General features: G+C 51.3%; 1 protein-coding gene and 1 long non-coding RNA gene across 5 annotated transcripts; one reads left to right on the top strand and one right to left on the bottom strand.

Moving 5' to 3' along the window:
* Positions 1-579: 579 nt before the first annotated feature.
* ODF1 (outer dense fiber of sperm tails 1) lies at positions 580-18,933 on the top strand. Its single transcript, XM_080579021.1, has 6 exons — positions 580-4,936; positions 13,023-13,148; positions 13,890-13,950; positions 14,874-15,004; positions 15,322-16,048; positions 17,350-18,933. The coding sequence occupies exons 5-6, from the start codon at positions 15,795-15,797 to the stop codon at positions 17,660-17,662; spliced, it is 567 nt and encodes a 188-aa protein (XP_080435147.1). The 5' UTR covers positions 580-4,936; positions 13,023-13,148; positions 13,890-13,950; positions 14,874-15,004; positions 15,322-15,794; the 3' UTR covers positions 17,663-18,933.
* Positions 4,932-11,267, bottom strand: LOC308189227. Of its 4 annotated transcripts, XR_013946164.1 has the most exons (4): positions 7,707-11,267; positions 7,371-7,448; positions 6,217-6,633; positions 4,932-5,954 (listed from the first exon to the last, which is right to left on the bottom strand). It is a non-coding gene; the product is annotated as an uncharacterized lncRNA (long non-coding RNA). The 4 variants fall into 4 exon arrangements; XR_013946165.1 differs by having other exon boundaries at positions 4,932-6,289; positions 7,707-11,263; XR_013946166.1 differs by having other exon boundaries at positions 4,932-6,399; positions 7,707-11,263.
* Positions 18,934-20,151: the final 1,218 nt, after the last annotated feature.

Consider the following 20,151-nt stretch of genomic DNA (forward strand, 5'->3'; position numbering starts at 1 on the left):
GGGAAGCCGAGCCGCTCGCGAAACGGCTCCTGTGCAGCCTCCGTCTACAGCTGGCATTTTAAGCAAACCAGAGGCTGTCATTTGAGAGGTGATAAACAGTGGCTGTTCAGAAGAAATTTGGCCTGTGCAGAATGAGTGTACGCAGAGGCTGCAAATTCACCCGCCCTCCTGAAATAACTCCGCCACGTTCGTCAGCCGGAGCCTCCCGACGCGGGCGTGCGGGCATGGCTTTGGACACAGCGCTCCAGCAGCAGGAAACCTCCTCATCTCTCAGGCACCCCTTCTCCTTAAATGATGGGCTTCGCTTTCAGGAAACCTCTCACCATTCTGCTGGCAGTCTTGTGAGCTCTTTCTCCCTTTTCGTTTCCCCCCTTAAATCACTAAGGGCATTTACACAGAGCAGGACAGATGGTTTTTAAATGTTCCTCTTTATCCCGGTAGCATATTCCCAAGCTGAGAACATAATCGCACCAGGTCAGCCCAACCAGTTGCACAAGTGATTAAATGTCCAAAATAAAAATAATAGATGTTGATTCGTGTGCAGAGAGACAGCTCTAACAGATGGAAGTCCCACGAAATGAAGTTTTAGAATTTCTGCGGTAATGATACTTCAGTGCTGAAGGGGAAAAAAAAAAAAGGAGTTGGGGCAGCAGACAGAAAGAGATGCGGGAGCAAGCCCTGTGCTGAGAACTGCTTCTGTAACTAACGTTTAGCTTCACTGAAGCTAAAGGAGTAAGGCAAACCTGAATAAATATTCTGAAAGGTTTTGTTCTGGAAGGTTTTTATCCGTCACAGCGTAAGAGGCAAGGGACACCGTTAGCTGGTGGATGAACATTTTGTTGTGGATAACAGCAATCACACCACTTGGCTGTCGTGTATGCCTGTGCATGCATATGTATATTCAGATGGTTAACACAAAAAGGCAGGCAGATTTACAAACAGAGACTTACGGGCTCCTAACTGACCGTACAGGTAGTTTCACTTGCAATCAGTGTTGCCTCAGGCTTTCATTAGGGCTGAAAGTTTTAATACCGCAACCTGCCTTTGGCTAATTGTAACAGCAGTTCCAATTAAAAGGGTCAGCTAATGCAAAAGGTGAAGATGGAAAAAATGTCCCTAGATAGTCTTTGAAACATTTTATTTAAAACTTTAAAGCCACTGGAGTCTGAAGGAGGGCACTCAGAGTAACAACACTTGCACGAATGTTTGGAGTTCACCTGAATTTGGATTTTGAGCATCGGACAAAATTAAAACGGAGCTAAACGTGCTGTGTAGAAGCTTGCTAGCATTTGACAGATGTGTTCACTCAGGATTGCATACGTACACTTGTCCTTTTCCCCGAGGGCCCTCCTGTCCCCTGGATGTTCCTTCAAGCAAAGCACCAGAGGAAGAGGAGCAGCCTGCCGGCAGCGTGGCGAGGTGGGAGCTGCCGTGCGATGGAAAATGTTCTCTGGTTTGCCTGACTTCTAGGACTGGGAGTGCACTGTTTTAGCATGCAACAATTAGAAGTCCTGTAAATTGTGAATCCAGACATTACAGGTCTTTGTCCTGAGAAGTCTGCAAACGTTTGTTGTATGTAAGGCACTGGGGTGGGAGTTCGGATGTGCTCCAGCCATGACCATGACAGGCGCTCATGGTATTACCATTTGGCTTCAGATTTCTTGGGACTGTTTCTGCTGCTCCAACAAACCGTGATTTAAATCCTGCTGAAGTGCCAGGTGAGGCTAACAGCCCCGTCTCCTCCACAGAAGCAAGGAGAAGACACCGTGCTCTGCGTCTGTCTCCCAAACGAGACGGTGAACATCTGGGAGGTGCACGGCTCAGCCGGCAGCGGGGGACTCGTAGCCTGCCAGCTCAGCTGGGGGCGGGAGACACTGGGGGTCTCTCCCAGACCAGAGAGACCTGTGTTTGGGTGTCTGACCTCCCATTAAGGCCATAGGAGGCTTAGCTGCTGCCTCGGCGGCGCCTGGGGAGCGGTTCCGCTGCGCCCCTGGGGAGCAGCATCCCTCCCCAGGGCCTGCTGGGGGGCGGCGGGACGTCTGGGCGCGAGCAGAGAGCTGGCTCAGGGCAGCCAAGATGGCACCAGGAAAGAACACCCAAGGCTCGGCGACAGAGAAACAACAGCTCCCTGCAAAAACTGTTTTTCCAACCCGCCGTTTGAAGGCTTCAGACAAATAGACTGAGCCGAGCCTCCTTATTATGTGAAACGTTAATATCTACCACTTATTCCTGAAGCCGCGTTTTAGATTTTATTTCCGAGACAAAAGAGTCATTTAAAATTATGCAAATGAGCTGCCAAACGCAAGGCATTATGCAGATTTGTGGAGGCATGCAGCGGAGAGTTAACTCTTCGTGCTACCGCTCGCTGCTGAGCGCCGGAACAATAGCAGCGCCCGGGCGCTCGTCAGCCCTGGCAGGCTTTAATTACAGCCGTCCTGCCACAGGGCTCGAGGCGCGAGGCACACGCCGACCAGCTCCTCTTCTCACGCTGGCAGAAGAGGTTGCATTGCCGCAGTGCTCACCTTGCGCTCCTGCCCAGCACAAGCTGTGCCCAAATTCATCCTGGACGAGCAGCACAGCTGTTGGATGGTTGTTTCCAGAGCGTTCGAAGTGGCTGGCACAGGAGAAACATTAAATTTCTTTTTCAAATGTCAGCAGGTCTTAAAACAATCGGCGCTGTCGACGAGAAGTCCTCCTAGCCCTGTGGGTTGACTGCTGTACACACGACGCAGGAGCGGCCGTGCCTTTCTGGAGAGGACGGCTATTTAAAGAGCTGCGTGTTGTGCTGCTCTGGGGGCTCAGTAGCTCGTCACCTCACCCAGACATAAAGGTGGTGGGAATAACTTGCAGCCAGGAACAGATGGGTCTTGATAGAAATCCAGGGCCTGATCTGCTTTGGAAGCTTGCCCTGGTCTCTGCAACTGATGGCAGCAGCTGACAGAGCTGCATGGGTACAAACACCGGTGTTAAGCAAGAAACACAATGGTTTAGGGCAGCAAAGTATGACAAATGCCAGGCTTTGGCAAATCCCCAGTGCACACAAGGGTGTAAGCGTGGCTAATCTCTGGTAGGGCTATCTGATGCGGAGGTAAACCAGTCACAGTGGCGGCCCAGCCTGGGGAGGACGGGAGAGGTTTCAGGACTGCTGCCATGCCTCAGCCGTGCCTGGGTGGGACGAGACGCTCCACCAGCACGTGGTTTGTCCAGCATCGGGCAGGGACGGTTCTGTGGAAGGCAGGGAGGAGCCTGGCTGCAGCGCAGGAGGACCTGACCTCACCTCGTGTTTCCTCCAGCACTGCAGTTGCTCGTGGTGCTCGTGGAGAGATCGCTCCCAGAACAGCACAGGGGCCAATGAAAACACCGTGGCGTTCTCCATTTGTTTTCCAGTTGCTAAACGATGCGGGGAGGGACATTTTTCCCCTCTGTTATCTTTGCAGAAATATGTGTTTATGCAACAAATTGCTTCAGGAAGAAAGAACGTCTCAGAGCTCCTCCAGGAGACTGGGACGATTTGGGCTCCTCTCCTGCATGCCCTTGCCCTCTCAGGTTTGCTGTGCTCACCAAACTGCTCGCTCACTTCCTTTTTAGCTAAGGATGTCAGGGCAAGCTGCTTGAGCCAGTCCAAAATCCTGGATAAACACTCCTTCAGTGTGTTCAAACCTGGATGCTCTCACTATCAGTGAATTTACAGACTTCAGTAAAACCTACGGCCAATTTTAAACTGATTGCACATGCACACGCACAAAGGTTAGCAAGGTTTGGCTGTTTTCGTTTTGCTTGTTTCTAAGAGCATTTTTGGCCAAAAAATGCGATGTCTGTCATGTATTTGGAAAGGATTGTCCAAAGCACATAGTCAACGTCTGTTAGTTTCAGGTATGCGAGAGGAGCTTGGCAATAATGTCATAGATGCAGAGATCATTGGAAATACTGGTGCTATGTCTTAAAATAAATTAAAAAAAAAAAAGATTTGGAGTTTTCCCATTGCTCAGCAATTTGAGCACTAGATTGGTGAACTGGTTAGTGAATAAAGGCAAGAAACCCACCTATAATAATTCATGGTTCTGTTTGTTTTGGATGGAATAGCTGAAAAGGATATAAATCAGACAGTGCTGCTGCTACTGCGCTTGCCTTGCCAGCTGAAAAGAGCTGAACTGGTTTAAATAGGCAGAAATACTGCTTTATGATAGCCCACATCTCCAAACAAATTTGAGCACAAAGACCGTGCAAGGAAGTTGCTAGGAAACCTCCACAATGAATTGGTGAAGTTTTGCAGCGCAGGCACCTGTAGGAGAACCGTAACCACCTGCCAGCCTGTGTGTTTCCCCCCCAAAAAAACTGAAGTACAAAACTGCAGTCTGCGTTCATTTCCTTAGATGAAACCTCAGGAAATACCTCGCGGTCAGTGTTCAACCCACGCAGCTCCGAGGGGCTGTGAGCCATTCCCAGAGCCATCGCTGAGCGCCGGGCGGGAAGGTCCTGCCCACACCGCTGCCAAAGCCCAGGGCTCAGCGCTCAGGAGGGTTCGATCACGCTGCTTTGCTGCCGCACGCCCGCAGTCACCTCAATGAGGTCCTTAGGAAAGATCCTTGTTTCCATGGGCCTGGGAAGCGACGCTGCATCCTCGCCAATGCTGGGATTCAGATAAGGTAACTCCCAGCCAGGGCGGCCCTTTGCAGGCAGGGCCACGGAGCTCCGTCTCTGTGGCACCTCGTCTCAGGACGGTTTTTGCCACCAGAGATTTCTTGGCATCGTGTTGCCACCTCTAGCGCGGCTTTTTTCTTCACGGGGATACTCCAGAAAGCCAAGGTGAATTAACTGGAGCTGCTAAAGCTGCAGGTCCACGGCATCACGCGCAGGTGAACGCAGGGGCTCGGTTCGTGGCGAGGGAGGCAGCCTGGAGGAGACACGGTGCCGATGCGTGAAACCAATACGTGAGGTATGTTTGTTACAGGATTTTGCATTCTGGTTTATCTGGTCCCTTGACACATAAAAAAAGAGAAAGATCCAGATCTTCATTTTAACTTAAAAAAGGCTGTTAGGAAATCCTTTTTTTGCACAACATGTAATTAGCTAATAGAATCAGCCTTGGATGTTAGGGACAGGTTTAGACTAGCTCTGCACTCAATGGTCTAGCAATGCTCTTTAGCTGCGTGCCTGCGAGATGCTGGGGGAGGACAGGCTCTGAGACATTCTGTAGAGACAGAAACCCAGCTATTAATTATAGAAAAGAAGTATTGTCTTCCAATATAGGTTCTGGAACAGGAAAATTTTGCAAGAGCTATAGCAACATCTTGACCTTTCCTAATTCAGGCCAGGTTTTCTGCATTTCAAAAAGGATTCCACGCGTGCACAAAAAGTATTTTCAGTGGTGTTAGTTACAGTGAGCTTACATCCAGAGACTCTCAGTTTCCACACTTTGGGACAGGGAAAGCAGCACTCGCTTCACCTGCTTTGTGAAGGTGTGGGCACCTGTGCTTCTTCTCTGCACCTTCGCTGCAGCCGGCGGGGAGAAACGGGGACCTGCCTGACTCAGCCCCACAGGGATTGATGGCGCCCTGGGAGCACCTCTCTTGCTGCATTGCCTCGAAGGAAATTTAGATGGGAGTATGTGTGTGTGTGTGTGTGTGTGTGTGCACGCTGTAGAGGTTTTTAGGTGAGTGCACGAGCCCCATCGAGGTGCCTGCTGGCTGCAGGTGGGAGCTGTCTGTCTGTCCCGCTCAGCAGGCAGCGCTGTCCCTTTGGGAGACACGGCTGCCCCGGAGCAAGGATGTGCTCCTCGCATGAATCATCTGCTCAGCCAGCGCTGGGAATGTGCCACCACCTGCCTGCTGGCTCCCTGCGCTCACCGCCGCGGTCCGCCTCGCGCCGAGCAGAGCAGTACGCGGGCAGGTCACGCTCCCGAGGCAGAGCTGCTGAGCGGCGAGGAGAAGCAGGACAGGCAAGTTCAAACGCAGCTGTAACACAAGGAAAAACGTGACCGGAGCAGCAGCAAGAGCCGCTCACACAGCCCAGCAGCACCCATCTGACTCCCCGCATCAGGATGTGCTGCAGCAGCACAAAGTCCTCCTGGGAGAGACTTTGGAGAGGGTTTTCTCCGAAGCATCCAGCACAGGCAGCATCCGTCAGAGGCAGGGTGACAAAGCAACACCAACAGATGACAGAGCAACACCAACCCTTGCTCATCACCCCAGCATCCACGTACGGAGGCAACTTTACCTCTTGCGAAGCAGCAGCCCTCAGACCTGAGCCTGGGAGGTGCGGAGCAAGTGGGCGATCTGGGAGATGAGTGCTGCGAAAATAGGCTGCGATCGCTGCGGTTCGTCAGAGCGCAGGCTTTATTTTAAACTCCTCGGTAACACGAGAAGTTGCGCCCTGACCCTGCCTCACGTCCCTGCAGTGCTGCCAAAGGTAAGAGGGGAAGAAGTGAAATTTTACACGGCGGGGTACAGAGGGATTCAGGATTCGTTCAAAATGGAGATGACAAGAGCAAGGTTTTTGTCCGGTCTTCGATCTGGTTCACAAATACAACCCTCTGGATGTGCTTGGAGAGGGCTCATGCTGTGAGCTGGGATTTTTATAATCACAGGTGGCTGGAAGTACTTGTCAGTCTGATTCATGCATTTTTCCAGTCAGCTGTATAACACAAATTACAGTTCCCACATTATGAGAGAGACTTCACAGGTTTCTTGGGAGAGGATACCAAGCTCTGAGGCTACCTTTTTTTTTTTTTTCCCCTCAGAGAATTCCTCTAATTTTCATTATTAAGCCATTTAATTCGATAATTACCCACAGAGGAAGAAAATCGATTCAAACAAATCTTTAATAACAACACTTCGCGGAGACATTGAGGGCTCTTTCTCCTCCACACATAACTGCAGTTCCCTCCTGCTCTGAGGCTCCAGCCCATTTCGATAAGATCCACAGCCTGGAGAACCTTACCTTGTAGCTTCATCTGGTTTCTTTCGGGGATGATTCAGTTTGTGTGTACCCATGTGTTCCCAAAATTAGAAGCCAGCAAGAGAAGGCGAAAAATACAACGGCAGAAAAAGCCACTAATTGAGGAACTTTCATATTTCACAATGCTTAAGCTGTGGAAGCACCTCTCAGAGACCAGCCTGTCGGGATGGACCTGGCACCCAGCGGTATGTCCCAGGTGGAAGGTCTGAGCACCGTGCCCAGCCCTCAGCCAGCCTTTCCTCCAGCTCACCCCTGTTGCTAGTACTGCAGAAACAAGCTGCCAGGAGCAGCTCTTTGGTTTTAACCACCGGGTTATTTACAGCTGCTTTGAGGATGCCATAGATAAAATCTCTGAGGCCCTGGGATAGACTCAGTGGAGAAGGATGCTCTTTGGGGGAAGGACTTTCACTTACCACCTGGATTGAAGTGCAGGGGACTTCACCAGCATTCAGGTAACCTTGGAGTATCACCAACAAGTGGCTAGGTCTTTCCTTCATCATGCAGAGAGAAAAACAAAAGGTGGATGTTGTAATAACGAGTTCTCTCCTGCATTGCACTAACCCATTGATTTCTACACCTAGAGCAAGCTGTTTCGTTTCTAGAGGATTGCCCTGAATAGAAGTGGATGTCAGACTATTAATTAGCAACACAAAATGCATTTTTATAGAGAATAGCATTTTCTTCTGTATTTACATGCAGGTAGACCAGATGCTTAAATTGGACAGTTTTGCTGCAGAATGCCCACGTACCTCATCCATTGACCTGAGAGCTGGAAAGCACAGACAGTGCTGCTCTTCAGCAGCAGCTCCACAACTGAAATGTCTTCTGAGTGCCAGACTTGCAGTTTGCTGAGTTGTCTGAACTCAATGGGAGCAGCTGGAATACCGTAGTGTTGGCTGAGAGCAAAAGTGGAAGCAAGGGGATTTTCTGAGAGCTTTAGGGGCTGGACACTACTTCTGTCTGTGCTGAGGAGGGGCGGTGTTGGCACTTGGAAATGATTGTTTGTGGCAGAGAGAAGGCATTTCAATTCAAGCAGCAGGCTGTGCTCTATAAGCACTGCAGCAGCTTTCAGATACTATCTCTGGGAAGGACGGACTGGCTGCGTGGAGAGAGAGGAGCGCTCCTGTAGCATCACCCCCTCCAAACCTGCATGGTGTGCCGCCAGGAAGCGTTGCTGTGAGTGCATCTTCCAAACGGCCTGCACCACGCAGCAGCAACAGCACATCCAAGCTGTCACGGAGGCCGTCACAGCGAGCGAGCAGAAAATCAGAGCTAATGGGGAGCTGTTGGGATGTTTTGGGTTAGAAGAGGCTCTATAAGGGGCAAGCTTAGTGAATGCATACAAATGACATGCGGGGACAGGCGTGCCACTGGCTTCTGCTCTTGGAGACTGCAGGGTGTTTCAGATGCAATCCTGTAAACAAATGGGATAACGCATCTTTAGCGCAGATGCTGGATTCTGTGGTGACCTGAAATGTGCAGGGGAGGGACTTGTCACTGCTCTAATTGTACTCCAACACGCAAAGATAGAGTGAAGATGCTATTGGCAAGTCAGCAGTTCATTAACTGTTTTGCTCCAAAAGGGAAAAGTAACACTCATTTTCTTCTGCCTGGCCTAAATAGTCCAGATTTTGTCAAGAGGAAGAATTAGGTGTGAGAAAGGCAATGCCCTCCGATCCTCACTGCTAAGTACCTGTGGGACAGCAGAAATGGAAGAGGGACTGAGGTGTCACGGGAAGCATTGTTTGGAAGGAAGACGCCTTAGGACAGCACTGATAAAACCAGGGAAAGAAATCCCTTGTAATGCTGGCTAAGTGTCGATGTGTCTGAGCAGCAGAGTGAGAATTCACTATAAAATATTCAGCGAATCATTTAAATTTGAATAGAAGGAACTCAACCGCTCCATTATGAATTTCAAGTGGAGAAAGGATTCCTTGAGGAAAGACGTAAAAAAACCAGTTATTGATATAACACGAATATCTTTTCCCATTGAAGGTTAAAGAGTGTTAAAAATGTTTTCAGAACCAAGAGGATATCAAAGAATTTTCTCATTTCCACGAGCAGAGTGTTGGGAATCCAGAAATAACATCCACGGGACGTCGTTCTGACAGGCTGCGTATGGGGAGTCTCCGTCCCTCGAAAGAGGAGCAGGCTGAGCCCGAGAGCCTGCTTCCCTGGGCCTGCTCCAAGGCTCTCAGCAATGCTTGGCTGGACGCAGAGGTGCACGGTTACACGGCTAATTACTTCCATTCCATATGGAAATTAGGAGAGGGAAAAATGGCCATTATTATCCGTTTGAGCACACGGTTACCTGGTTTCAGCGTGAGGCCGCGGTACTCTGTATGCGGTTGCTTTCTCAGTTAAACATCTTGCTTTCTGTACGAGGCCAGGCTTAAAGAGGTATCACTGAAACACACTTGGTAACACGGTTGGAGTTTTAAGAGATTCTGCTTGACATCTGTAAATCAATATGTCAGAGACACCGTCAAAAGCTAGTAGGTCTAAAAATATGTTGACCAAACTCCATTTGAATTGATCAGTGCTCCCTGTACTTATCTGTTCTTGCTCAAAGGAAGTCGAGGGATGCTTTGAAGGAACAGGTTAATTCAGGCATCACATCTGGAAGGGTAATGAAGGCAGCAGAGTTTCCTTGGGGATTTTTTTTTTGGGGGGGTGGGGTGGAGGGAATTACAAGTTTCCTGTTATTTGGAGTATGTTAAAGTCTGTCTTCATGGGCTGTCCTGACAAGCTGGGCTCTGAGCGGGGTCTCCAGCTCCTCACCAGCGACACGGAGAAGCAGTCACACCGGACAGTCAGCAGCAGTCTGAGAGACGTCCTCTACTTTCCATCCTTCCACTCTCCTTTTATGTTTTAAGAGTGAGGTTCTCAGCTTCCTGGATGTAAGGAAGATCTTGACACCCAGGAAAGCTCAGAAACAAAGAGACAAAGAACCCAGATTGTGTTTGGCTTAGCTGTGTTGGGTTGCTGTTTTTTATCATCACAGTGGGAGTGAGTTCAAGCCCACCTGCGAGACTGACAAGGTACAGATCAGAGGTGAATGCTGTGGTAGATGTCCTCCTTCTTCCTCCCCCTGCTCCTCCTCCTCCTCACGTCAGGCTAGATGTGACTGCACAGCCTCCCTAGGGTGCAGCAGACGTGAAGCAGGAGGATGGATTATTCTGCCGATAGGAACAATCTCAAAATAGCATTTGTGAGTAAGGCTTGATACGGGACTCACTCACTCAACAGCCCCAAAGATGTTTCATTGCCTGATCTTATCGGAAGTCAAAATTCACCTTGGCTTCAGTGGGCAGGGGCTCGGTCAAGCTGATAGCACATGGTACCACAGCAGATTCACCTTGGTAATCCCTCACGTCCCGGTGACACGCAGCGTTCACGTATCGGCGTGTTGGCAGCAGCTCGCCCATCCCATCACAGCGCCGCAGGAGAGGAAACCCAGGAGAAGACCCCCCTTGCTGGGTGAGCAAGGACCCAGCTCTGGGACCTCCACAGCAGCAGCCGGAGTAACAAACCGGGTGGCAGAAGTCACTCGGTCCCGTAGGGAGAAGGAGAGGAGCTGGTTCTTGAGATGACAGGCAGCACGCCTTCAAGGTGGGGTTAGCTCACGCCTGAGTTGCCATCCTTCCACCTACCTTCTCAGCCCTCTTTGGTGCCCCTTTCAAGTCGGGCCAGCCCGGCGTGCCCACAGGAACCTGGGTGCCACCTCCCTGTGCCGGAGGAGTCCCCGGCTGTGCCGCGGTGACGCAGGCCAGGCCACCCGCGCCTGGTTGCTCCTCCGGTGCCTGCCTGCCCGTACTGACGTGCCCGTGCCCGGAAGAGCAGGCGGCTCTCCCGCAGCCCGCAGGAAATAATTGCAGAGAGCTGGGCTTCCTGCCGCGCACAGCTCCTCCTGACACGTCCCAGCGGTGCTGCCAGCATTACTCACGGGGCCTGGCCTTCCCCGAGCCACTCGCACGCCCCTTGGCTGGACAGCCCGCTCCCAGCGGGGTCTGATGGGCCCGGGCACTGCATCACTGCCGAGGAATTGGCAGGAAGGGGAGGAGCGGACACGGCCCTGGCCATGTGGAAGCAGCCCGTCAAGAAAGGCTTGTTTAGCACACGGCGGATTAGTCTGCCTCAGAAGTGAGCTGCTGCTGTAAATTAATATGCTCCTCATGAGTCAGGAGCCCAACCCTTCATTACAGAGTTGCGTATTTTCAGAAATTGCTGTAAAAGTAGCAGGCACTTCGGAGAAGCTTTTTCAGGCTGGCATGGCCACACTTCCCGTTTACTTTCCTGCCCGCAGCCCCAGGTCACCCTGGAGGACCGTGAAGATCCCCGTGGCCCCACAAGCTGGTGCCCACAGGGTGATGATGAGCCTGGCACATGGGCTCTCTAGGCTGTTTGGGGCTGGGGGAGTTTGACCAAGCGCTGAGGTAAGAGGTTGCCCTTCGCTGCCTCGCCAGCCAGCTGCTCATGGGGACATTGCAGGAGGTGCCAGCCACACCGCCATCCCATCAGAGAGGAGGATATTAGGAGAAATTTCTTCACTGAAGGGGTTGTTAGGCATTGGAACAGGCTGCCCAGGGAAGTGGTTGAGTCACCGTCCCTGGAGGTATTCAAGAAACGTGTAGGTGTAGAACTTAGTAGCACGGTTTAGTGGTGAACTCTTCAGTACTAGGTTAAAGGTTGGACCAGATGATCTTGGAGGTCTTTTCCAACCTGAATGATTCTGTGATTCTTCATGGTTTACCCACCTACACATGTTGCTCACTTCCCAAGCACCACGGGCTGTCCCCAGTCCCTCTTTCTCTTGCTGTACTGGAAGCAGGGGACATCCTTGATTTGGGGCTTTTTACCGTTAACATTTGCTGGCTTTTATGTGCCAGGCTGAGGTGTGATCTGATTCCTTTGAGCCACTTAGACCATGGGTTTCTCTATAATGCCATGCCCCAAAGGAAATGAAGCCTGAAAATGGATAGCAGGCAACCCAAACCATCATTTGCCAAACGAGCCAGATCTGATTGCTGAGGTCCCTTTCCTAAAAATGACATCCACAGACAGTAACCTATATGGAGACATGAGAATGAGAATGAGAATGATCACGTATGGCTGAGACAACGCTGAAACTAAATTTACGATACTCAGCTGCAGTAATTTGCAAACAGTGCTAAGTGCTGGGAAGAGGCAGCAGCCGCCTTCCAAAGCTGTCAGAGGCTCTAACGAGAACACACAATCAGGAGATCCGCTTGTCGCAGCCAAGACAGGTGCACGCTTCTGCTCTGCGCTTGGGAAGTGGCGGTGAGGATTATCACCACGTCGATCTTTATACAATCATCATAAAACATAAGATAAAAAATAGCCATTAAGTTGTCTGACCTAGCCGCCCAGATGTTGCTTGTAAGTGCAAAGTGATTCATTTGCATGGGGAGGGCCAAAGGTTTATAGTGTTGGGGTTTTTGTTTGTTTGCTGATAAGAGCAACAACAGAAGCATGAAAAAAGCACACTGACGGCATACAATTCTTGGATAGGTGATGCAGTAACAGGAAAAAAGGCTACAGATTGGCTTCAGAGATGTATATCTACTTCTGGTTTTAAAACTACAGCTAGTTTAAAAAAAAAAAAAAAGAAGAAGAAGTCCTGGCTGCAGATAGGCTTTTATATTTTTAAACATTGGTTGGAAACACAAGTAAAGATATGAACCCAGTGTGACAGTGCTGGAGCATTTAGTGCCCTGGGGGTGAGCAATTCCATGCACAGGTGTTTCAGGAAATGTTTGTAAAACAGCATAGCTGCTCCTGTGCTGCTTGGTTTCACAGCAGGCGCTGCTGACACGGCGTGTCAGCCCACTGCAGAATTCCCCAGGAGGTTTCAGGGCATGGGAAGACAAGAAAAAGCAGGCACCGTTCCCGAAGCAGGGCCACCATGTGTCGGGCAGTCCTGCTCGATGTGCTTCAGCTGGTGTTAATGGGATGGGAAAGGGGGCAGAGGGAGAGAGAAGCAGCTCTGTGAATGTGCTTGGCTGTGTGTCCTGCAGGCACGTATAACTTCATGTCCTGTGCAGGAGGTATGGTGCTGTCCTCGGCTGGTTTTGTGTGCGGGTCCCCCTGCTCAGTGCTCGGGGTCAGGAGCTGTGCTGATGCTCTCCAGGCCTGAGAACAAGCCGGCGCACGTGGACACTGAGAACAAGGTAAGGGCACACGTGGACACTTACCAAGCTCAGATGTCCTTTTCCTGCCATGCCCAGAGGTCGTCATCCGAGCAGCACGGCCACACGATGGACTGCATCTTGTGCGCCAGCTTGGAGAGGGGCTCACCCGTGCGGCGAGAGGTGCCCTTGCCTCCGAGGGTGGTGTTTGCAGGCTGCTGGTGGCGCCCCCCTCACTGCTGCCTGGGAGCAAACATAAATACACGCTGGAAACCTCTTGGAAGTGCTGGAGAACGTGCTCCTTGGTTTCAGATGTCCCAGCTGCTAAAGCCAGCTGCCTCAGAAGAGCTGCAGGGAGGGGCACGCTCAGCCTCTCTTCTTGGGGTCTGGGTGTTCTGGGCAGGCACTGAGCTAGCAAAGCAAAGGACCTTGCAGGCCTTCCTCTCGGTCTGTGTGCAATGTTCGCCTGCCTGAATGCCGGCAGAGCCTTCAGCTCACGAAGTGTCTGGCTTACAGTGACTCTTGCAAAACCAGCAACCCCTCTGGTGCACTTCCTAAAGTGTCGTGCAGCCTCCTTGGGTGAGTTCACAGGAGGGACCACAGCGACCTGCGTCTGGAGAGCAGCCCACCAGCACTAGTTGTCCTAAAGGCAATGGGGCAAGTTTGTCTTCGGTGGCTCTCCACGTGGCCTATTGTATTTACTGCTAGCCATTCTCTGGAGCTCTTTCTTGGTGTATCCTCCCCAATCTTGCTTCAGCTTTTCTATTCTGATCTCTGCTCCAGGGCCAAGTGTTGAAATGTTCCTGGCTCTGAAGTGTGCCTGCTGTGACCCGTGGGACCTGAGGTGGGCAATTGCCTTATTCTGCTACCTGTTTTCATTTTTCCCTCTATACAATTTTTAGGTGATTCATGGATCTCTTGGGAGCTGCCAGAACTTAAAATAAATAAATAAATACAACAACAACAAGACAAATGTGAAAGGGAAGTAGCTTTAAGGTCAAACCTAGACTCTGTGTAAGTCACGCACCTACTGGTTTCAGTGGGCTTCTCTGCTGTAAACGTGCAATTTGAACAGCCTGTGGGCTTTGCTGCCAAAATATGGAAAGAAGAAAACAGCAGGGGAAAAATAATAAAAGAAAATAGCAGCCTGGGGTCCTGTGGGGCAGCTGGCCAGAACCAGGCCACCTCTGCCCGGCCCCCCTTTCCTCGCAGGGGTGCTGGGTTACCCTGACCCACCTTCTCTCCTCGGCTCCGTGCCTTCGCAGCACGGGTAGCTCCTGCTGTACGTGCCCCGAGGACTCTGTCAGGAAGATTTAGCGCAATGCTCCTCAGCGCGAGCGGTCTGCTCCAGATCTCGTCTCCTCAGATGTGACTTGGCAAACAAAACTTCCTCTGTGAAATAAATGATTCAGGCTCCTACCACGCGAGAGAGACCTCCTGAAAGGCGCTTTCATGTGGAGCCAGGGAGACCAAAGAGTGTCAGAGTTCTGAAGACAAAATACCCCAGTCGGAAAGGTGCACAGACTCCTTCCAGGAGGGACTCTTCACACAGTGGCAGCCTTTGAATTCAGCTTTTAAATAAAAGATTCATCCTGAAAACAAAAAAAAAGCTGAGCCTTTTATGAGTAATAAACCATAAAGTATTTTTTTTTTCCGGGTGAGACTACCATTCAATATAAAATAAGCTGGCTCTTTTGATTTATTAAAAAGCCAAAGTCGTATTTTGCCTGGGGAAAATAACATGTCGTACATCTCACCACTTTGTAGGTGCCTCCGAGACGTGGATGCTGCTGCTGCCGAGGCTGGGATTAGCGTTCGTGTGGCAGGACAGTCTGAGGGAAGATGGTTCGTGTCTTGGGCTGCAGCGCTTATTGGAGGTGACAGGACAGAAGCTGATGGTGAGCGTCACTTCTGTGAATGATGGTTCGTTAAGAAGTTTTGCCTTCTAAGTACGTATGAAGCATTTGGCTGCTAACAAACATTTGCTGGCATATGGAGATGTAATTAGGTGAACATCAATCAGAGCTAGTCGAATGCTTACGTTCATGGGAATGGTGCGCCAGCACTGTGATGTGGGGGGTGTCCAACAGGCAGCCCCACACGGGGCAGCCTGGTCTGGTGGGAGGTGTCCCTGCCCATGGCAGGGGGCTGGAACTGGGTGGGCTTTAAGGTCCCCTCCAACCCAAACCATTCTGTGATTCCATGGGGTTTACAGTCCTTAGGAGCTGGTGGCTCCCACACCTCTGCTCAGGCCCAGCACTCGCTGCATCTGCAAAGCTGTCAGCTTGGACAAGGGCTTGCGGCAGTGCTGTGGGTGTCTGCGCTGCCCGTGCTGTGTCTCCTTCTCTGTAAAGCAAGCGCAGGATGCGACATCCTTTGTGCTTTCCTCCACTGACTGCAATCTCTCTGTCACTGACTCCTACCGAAGCATCACCTTGTCCTGACGTGTAGGGGACCTGTGGGGACACTCCCGGGGACACCCGCGGGGCTGTGACACGTCCCCAGCCCCGTGACACGTCCCCAGCCCCGTGATGTCACAAGGCACCTCCTCGAGTCACAGGATTCAGAAGAACACCCGTGGCTGCGACCCACAGCCCACGCCAACCCGCAGCTCTCCGGGCAAATTTTTTCCCCCTCTCCGAGCGCAACCTGCGCTCGGGCACCGATGCGGCTTGCCGCAGCTCGAAGATGTCTCTGTTCAACCGCATTTTGGAAGACACCGAGTGGAATTTGAGGCGAGCCGAGAGAGAAATGCAGAGGCAGGTGCGGCTGCTGGACCGGCACCTGCGGCACCTGCGGGAGGAGCTGCCCCTCTGCTGCCCCTGCAGCCCCCTGCCGCCTCCCCCCTGCCCCTGCCTGCGTCCCCGCGGGACATCCAGCCACCCGGCGGAGCGTGGCAGGGCCCTGCCGGCCACGGTGGACATGGAGCAGGAGCTGGTCAGGTAACAGGGCCGCACGCCGGCCTCCTGGGCAGGGTGACGGGCGGCAGGGGCGCGTTGCGGCCTCCATCCAGACCGAGCCCCCACAGGCGGGTGCACGCTGGCGCCGGAGGCGTATGTACGGGGACGTTTCAGGATTTCTGAGTTTCCATTCTGGCCGCTGTTGTGATGGTCTTAGTTTCATGAAAGGAACTGAAGATTGAAGTTAGTGCGGATAAAATCCAAATGTAGCCCTGCAGCAAGGGGGGCGGTACGGGACACAACTGGAGAGACCAGAAGTGGTGGGAGATCCCTTGGCCCTCGGACACTGCCGGGAGCCTCCTGTTGCTGTGTTGTGCCCAAACTCAGCCTTCGCTTTGAGTTCCCTTCTGCCGTGCCTGGCGGCGAGGCCTTGACCTGGTCAATTAAAAACGCAACATTTTCATTACCAGTGAGTGCCAGCCACTGCCGGCCACATGCATGAGCTGGTGGGTGCAATGAAGCTAGAGGAAAAAGAAGAAAGCTCGACCCCGGGGTTAGTTTTACACCGACTTCTGCGCAACCAAAAGTCACCGTGAGGTTACTTGAGCTGGTGGCTGGGGCTCATGCAGGGCTGTTGAGCAGCACTTTTCAGGTCCTGGGCCCAGATTTCCACCGGTGCACACGAACCCCTCTGGGATCTCTCACTTGTTTCCTCACTTGTGGCCCCATTTCCTCCTTCATCAGGCACATTATCCTCTGAGTTTGGTGCCTTGTGTCCTCTTCAGCTGTTGTAACGGAGGTGCCCCTTCGGCTGTGTGTTTTACGAATGGTTTGAATAAGAGCCGTTCTTTTGCTGGAGCAGACGTGCTGTTTGACAGGCTTGGAAATCATTTTAATGGATCGGTGAGCCTCCAGCCCAGCTCCGCAGGAGCATTTTTGTATTTGTTGCCAGATGTGTCTCTTGTCCCCTGATTGCTTCAGACAAAGCTCCTAAACGGAAAACGTGATCTGTTGCAACTCCCCATTTCAATGTAGGACAACGCGTGACAGGACACGCATGGCTTAGTGGGCACATTTACACATGAAAGAGGAGCACTGCCTTCCGTATACTGTGTTGGCAGAGCTTTTCACCTTCTCAGTTGCCCCATCCCAAGAGGGCACGCGGAAGTGCTGCTGACCAGCAAAGCTTGCAGACGTGGGCCAAGAGCACCCCAAGCACTGTGGGTCAGCCTGCGTGTGAAGATGGAGCCAGGAGTTTCCCATTTACTTCTCTTGGCCTCAGAGTGATCCAGCCATTCCTCCATGAGTCAGTCTGCAAGGCTTTGTTCTTGTTTTTATTGCAGCATACAAAGAAGACCTAACAGGATGCCGAATGCTTCCCAGGATCGTAACGTTTTAGCTGTGATGGACGTGAAGGGTTTTGACCCCGAGGAAGTCACCGTGAAGGTGAAGGACAGGAAGGTCCAAGTGCTAGCGGAGCACGAGGAGACACACACCACCGCGCGAGGGAGGGAATATAACTACAAAAACATCAGGAAGGAAATCTCCTTGCCGCCAGGGGTGAGTGAAGACGAGGTGACGTACTCTCTAGGATCTAACAGGATCGTGAAGATCGAAACTGCACACAAGCACTGCCCCTGCCTCATGAGATTCTGAGCCACCGGGGTTGACCTGGGCAGGGTCCTTCCTCCTCTCTCTCCTCCCGTGGGCTCCAGGTCCACCCCATCTGTGGGCACCACCAGCACTTCTGGCCTCTTCCAAAACAAAACAGAGCATTCAAAAAAAAATGTGTGTGAGCCTCATTTCATTTCAAAAGGTTTTGGTGATTGGAAAGGGGGGTGCCAAGAGGAAAACACAAAGATATGGGAATGCTTGGCTGTGGTCACTTGCTAGATAAAAGGACACTGCAGGAGGTAGCCTGATTGAGAACAGGTGTTGCTGCTGCTTGTAATCTTGTGGATTTCAAAAGCTGAATGAAACCATTTATCATTCACACTTCTATAATAAGGAAATTTCTCTCAACCCCATCACTTCCGTTTGAGCTGTAAGGATATTTCCTAGGGCTCGATAATAATCACCTCAAAGGGAGGAGACTCCTTCCAAGGTAGCACCCTGGGTTACACGTACTGGTGGGGAGTTGCCCTTGCTATTTGGAACTTGGGTCTTTGTTCCCTAAATTTGTCTGGGTTCATCTCCTGTCCCTGTGAGAAGCCACCTCTAGCAGACATCTCCTCCCTCTATTGGCGACCCAATCACTTCTTCACCTTCCTGGAGAGGAACATCGGCAGAGATTTCTCCTCTTTCTCACTGGGCTGCTGGGTTTCCAAGTCCTGAATTATTCTTGATATATTTCGGAGAGGAAAAAGCCTCTGGGAACTGGAGGTACACACAGGGGAGCCTGGTGAGTAGTGGCAGGGCTGTGTTATGCCCTCAGCACTACTCGGTTATGTTTTCTCTTGGCAGCACAGCTCCTGGGCCAGTGTTGTCCCTCCACGTTGAAGGAGGAAGCTTCTTAGGTGGCCACTAGAGCTGCGTGCTGTTGAGGTGGCCAGAAAGGGCTGTGCTGGTCCACATGGGGCTGCAGCAGAATGAGGTGCTGCTGTGATGGAGGAGCAGGTAGGAGCCCTACTGAGCCAACTTTCCCTTGGAAGTACCAAAAAACGAAGCGGTGCCATTTGTCCACTTTGTTGGGCTCTTACAGAAGTTGCACTGTTGGGAAGAGCCACTTTGGACGAACAGAAGGCTTTTATTTAGAAGGCACTGGGAACATTGCAGAGCATTTCCCAACAGATGAGTAGACGACTGGAAGCATTTCCTGCTGTAGCACAGGGCAGAATCCGTAACTTGGAATTAGAACGAAAGCAGCTTTGCAGTTGGGAGAGGGAATGAACTGTCAGTATACTTTCTTCTGAGGGTTGCATTTGCTGCTGTTTGGGCAGAAAAAGTCAGCAGCACTTTGTCCCCCCTGTTGAGTGAGCACTGCAAGCCTCTCCCCAAAATCATCATGGGACAGCTCCATCGGTCAAACGTCCCAGCAAGCAGCGGAGGACTGGTTTGGCCATAGCCAGCGAGGTAACTCAACACTGGTGCAAGAAACGTGCTGCTTCTGGCAGGTGTCCAGCATCCAGGGAGCACTTAAATATCCGATAACAAACTTCAAGCTTTATGGGCTTGGTGCGTATCTGGGTCAGTACGTACCAGCCTACGCACGGGCAGCCTGGTTTTCCTGACGTTGGTGGAGGACACGTAGAAATGAGCCATGTCCCAGCAAGGAGGCCACTGGGGAGCCTCCTGCTCTCACAGGGACAAGGATGCTCAGGACCCCTGAGAAGACCTCCTTCAGACAGAACAACCCACGGAATAATACAACCAAAGCCCCTCTGGGACACAGCCTTCTCACTCTGTAACTATTTCTGCAGAAGCTGTCTCAGCGTGCAGAAGAGAAACAGATTTCAACACCTCCCATCTACCCATGACTTCAGACTTGCAGAGCATGCACAGCCCCGCAGCGATCGCAGGGCTGGCTGCGACTGCTCTTATCCTCACTGCTCATCCTTTAACACGTACTCTTCACACTTTGTTCCTAAATTGGGCTTCTAAAGACAAATTAAACCCCTGAACATCATGATGTTATTTACAGATATGATTTTATTCCCAGATTTTAAGACTAGAAGGCACTGTCAGATCTCCTGGCCTCATCTCCTATTATACCACAAATAAGCTGCCCAAAGTGTGAGTTCCAGGGAAGCATATAGTCTTGATTTGAAGACTTCAGGAGACAGACTCCAGCGCTTCTCTTTGTATTTTGTTCCAGTGACTAATTTCCTCGTAATTAAATGTCATGCCTTGTTACTAACATGAGATTGCCTGGCATCATCGGTTCATTCTTTTTGACTCTGCCAGATGAAAAAAGCCCTCAGAAGCTGGCTTTTTCGGAACACAGTGGTAGCTACGAGCTTCTCGTACACTGCCAGTAAGTCACTTTTCAATCCTGAATTCCAAATTTGCTCATTGTAAGAAACTGGTTTCCAACTCCTTGGTATTTTTGTTCCATGCTTGCACCCTTTTTCAGGTTTTCAGTGCCCTTGTGGACACCAGACTGGATGCAGCAGTTCCCTATCTCACCCGCTAACACGGCACACAGC

Source organism: Anser brachyrhynchus, assembly GCF_964034855.1.
Source record: "Anser brachyrhynchus genome assembly, chromosome: 2".
In the NCBI taxonomy this organism is placed as follows: Eukaryota; Metazoa; Chordata; class Aves; order Anseriformes; family Anatidae; genus Anser; species Anser brachyrhynchus.